Source organism: Brassica napus, chromosome C9, assembly GCF_020379485.1.
Source record: "Brassica napus cultivar Da-Ae chromosome C9, Da-Ae, whole genome shotgun sequence".
In the NCBI taxonomy this organism is placed as follows: Eukaryota; Viridiplantae; Streptophyta; class Magnoliopsida; order Brassicales; family Brassicaceae; genus Brassica; species Brassica napus.
The window spans coordinates 17,428,008-17,431,320 of NC_063452.1; the positions used below are offsets into that span (position 1 = coordinate 17,428,008).

A 3,313-nucleotide genomic window follows, 5' to 3' on the forward strand; every position below is an offset into this window, starting at 1 on the left:
ACCGGCTCAACTATACTTTCCAACGTCTGTTTTAAACTTCCCTAGAGTCCACTCCGACGACTAACGGTTGGCACAGCGTACACTGCAATAAGATGGATAGCTTCTGTCCCCATCATTACCCTAGCATGGATAAACTGCTCCGATGATTCCAAAACCGTGAGCAACCCATCTTGATCTCTCCACAATAGCCAAATTCCTCCACTTTGACTAGTAGCATCAACTCGAAAAGAGTTATCAAATCCCAAATTTCGGCATATTCTCCTTGCTTTGTCTCCCCCCGCATGGGTTTCAAATAACGCAAGAACATCAGTATTATACGTCTTTAAAATGTATTGAATGGAACGTCTGAAATTGGGTTTATTTACCCCCCGACAATTCCAAAATAAGCAATTTATCATCTTTAATATGATTAGATTCAATCGAATTACCGGGGCACCCTGTTATGCGAGGGCCAGAGCCCTCTCATCCCGCTTCGGGCTATTCAGTATATCAGTCTCTCGCTGCTCAGTCACACTGATAATACTATCCATTGGGTTCTCCAATTCCTCATCTCGCAATTGCATCGTTTGGGGCATGACCCTAACTTCCTCCACTCTATTACGGAAAACTCCACCCGATCTCCCAACAACAATATTCTCCACTCTCAATCTCTTGCCAGATTCCGATAAACTGACTTCTCCCTTGGTTGGTCCAAACACCAAACCCCTGACAGGCCTATTATTTAATTTTTTGGCCTTTCCTCGTCCTTCCTCCATTGCTTTCTTATTACCAGCTCCTTTCACTTTAGTCCCCACCTTCAAACTAGTCATTGCACTAGTATTCCCGCCAAAGATTAAAGATTCCTTCCCATGCAAGATTCCCTTACCCTTCTTGTTTTGGATGTTCATATCATGATTCTCCTTATTCTCCTCACTGTTAACAATATTTTCGCTTTCTTCACCCCCACTCGTAAGCGTAATATTCTCCCTGTTATTCCGACTAGCTTCCACTGTTAATTCTCTCATCGTGATATTTGCCATTCGGTATTGTGTGTTCCTTCCTCTTCGCGGTCCCCTTACCTGAGTAAATCCATCTCCCTGCACTTGTAGAACTTGTCGCGGCGTAGATTGAGCAGATATTGGCGTCCCTGTTTGGGTAACTGGATTAGCCACTCTTTCCACAATGGTCTTTGGACATCCATGGACCAGATGTCCGTAGATCCCACACTTGGAGCAGATTTCAGATAAACCCTCATAAGCCACAAAGTATCTCTCACCATTTATTAGAACTGTCCCCTTCAAAGGCTTTGCGAGGTTAACTTCAACACAAACTCTCGCAAATCTGGCTCTCTCAAAGTTCAATGTAGTCAGGTCCACGCGTATTGGTTTACCCAACTCCTTGGCAATTCCCATGAGAATCGATCGATGATAGAAGTTCACTGGGATATTAGTTAGTCTGATCCAAACCGGTGTTGTAACAATATCATCTCTTAACGGATCAAATTCCGGCGACCAAGCTCTCACAATAAGGTAACTACCGAACAATCTCCATGGACCTCCTGTCAGCGCCGTCAAATACTCGCTCTCCTTTTCGAAGCGGACCATGAAGAACTGACGAGGCAAGTCCATCACATACATTTCCCCCTTCGGATCCCATAGCTCCTTTAACTTCCTTCTCAAAGCAGCGATCACAACATTCCTTCCCAAAACCCTAACCATCATACACTATTTCCACATCCCATTCATTGCTTCTAACACCTCTGTTTCAATCGTAATGGATGGTTCACCATCCTCCCCATTCGGAAATTCAACTTTGAGTCTCTCCGAAACAAAAGCATCATCAATCAGGCTCTCCGGCACCGGCATACCCCCCTCACTTGTACCCGTTACCTTAGCAACCCATGAAGTCCCCGTATCTGGCGGGTCTCCTGGCGGTCTCCCTCTCTCCCCCCGCGTCCAACATGGTCGCATCCTGATCTCCCGACTCCAAACCCCTATCGCCACTCTTCGCCAAAACCCTAGAATCGCCGCTCATAACCCCTTGTAACTTTTAGATAATACTTATTTTTACATATAGGCACATATTATCACTAGAATGATTTTCAGAATCCTTAGAAAAATAAATTGGTCTATCAAAATATATATTATATTTTTATTAAATTAATTATGAAACTGACTAGTTATATATAAAAAATTTTCACCATTTTTCAGTAAATAAAAGCTAAAGAATTACATAATATTATTAACATATATATGACAGCTAATGATTTTGAATAAAAAAATATTTGATAATAAAATTTTTATCCACCATTCTTTTTGTTTAATTTATATTATTAAAAAATTTAAACAATCATTAACCATATAATAAAAAAATTAGATTTTTTTCTTATATGTTATATTTTGATTTGTTTAAACGACTATAAATTATTAAAACTATTAAAAGTCTTATAGTAAAAGTTTTGTGAACAATTGTTTTATATTTTTTATTATAAAAATACACAAATGATCATAAAATCATATGAATATATATGAAGTATCATTTAATAGATATTCAAATTATATATATATATATATATATATATATATATATATATATATATCTTTTAAATTAAACTATATGTCGTGTAAAAATATATAAATATTTTAATTTCGAAATTTACATTGAAAATGCATTGAGACCTGAATATTTCAATTTTCAATTTTACATTGAATCTTTTAAAACGATTATAAATTATTAAAACTATTAAAAATTTCACAATAAAGTTATATGAGTAGGAACTAGAAATATTCAATTAAATATTCATATTAAATAAACTATATACTTATGTCAATATCATTAGAATTTAATATATATCATATAAAATAAATAAACTGATTGCTTTGATTTATTTACTTTGATTTACGTGCTTACTCCAGTTTAATTATATACATAATATTTACTCGCTAATTATTTATTATATTTATTATTTTATAATACGTAAATGAATACAAAATATATAAAAATATGTAAAAATCCTTTATATATTAATTGAGGACCATTAAAACCTTTAAATGTAGCCATATGTCATCACCAGAATGATTTTCAGAATCCTTAGAAAAATAGGTTGGTCTAAATAAATATATATTATATTTTATTAAATTAAATATGAAATTTATTAGTAATGCATAAAAAATATTCACCATTCTTTCATTTAATAAAAATTACGGAATTACCTAATATGATTAACATATATATGAATTAATAATTTTGAATAATAAAAATTTGATAATAAAATTTGTGTCCTCCATCCTTTTTGTTTAATTTATATTATTAAAATTTAAACAATCACATTAAC

General features: G+C 34.3%; 1 protein-coding gene across 1 annotated transcript; it reads right to left on the bottom strand.

The window, feature by feature from the left end:
* Nucleotides 1-440: 440 nt before the first annotated feature.
* Nucleotides 441-1,697, bottom strand: LOC125592501. The gene has a single exon (XM_048767706.1). The coding sequence runs from the start codon at nucleotides 1,695-1,697 to the stop codon at nucleotides 441-443; it is 1,257 nt and encodes a 418-aa protein (XP_048623663.1).
* Nucleotides 1,698-3,313: the final 1,616 nt, after the last annotated feature.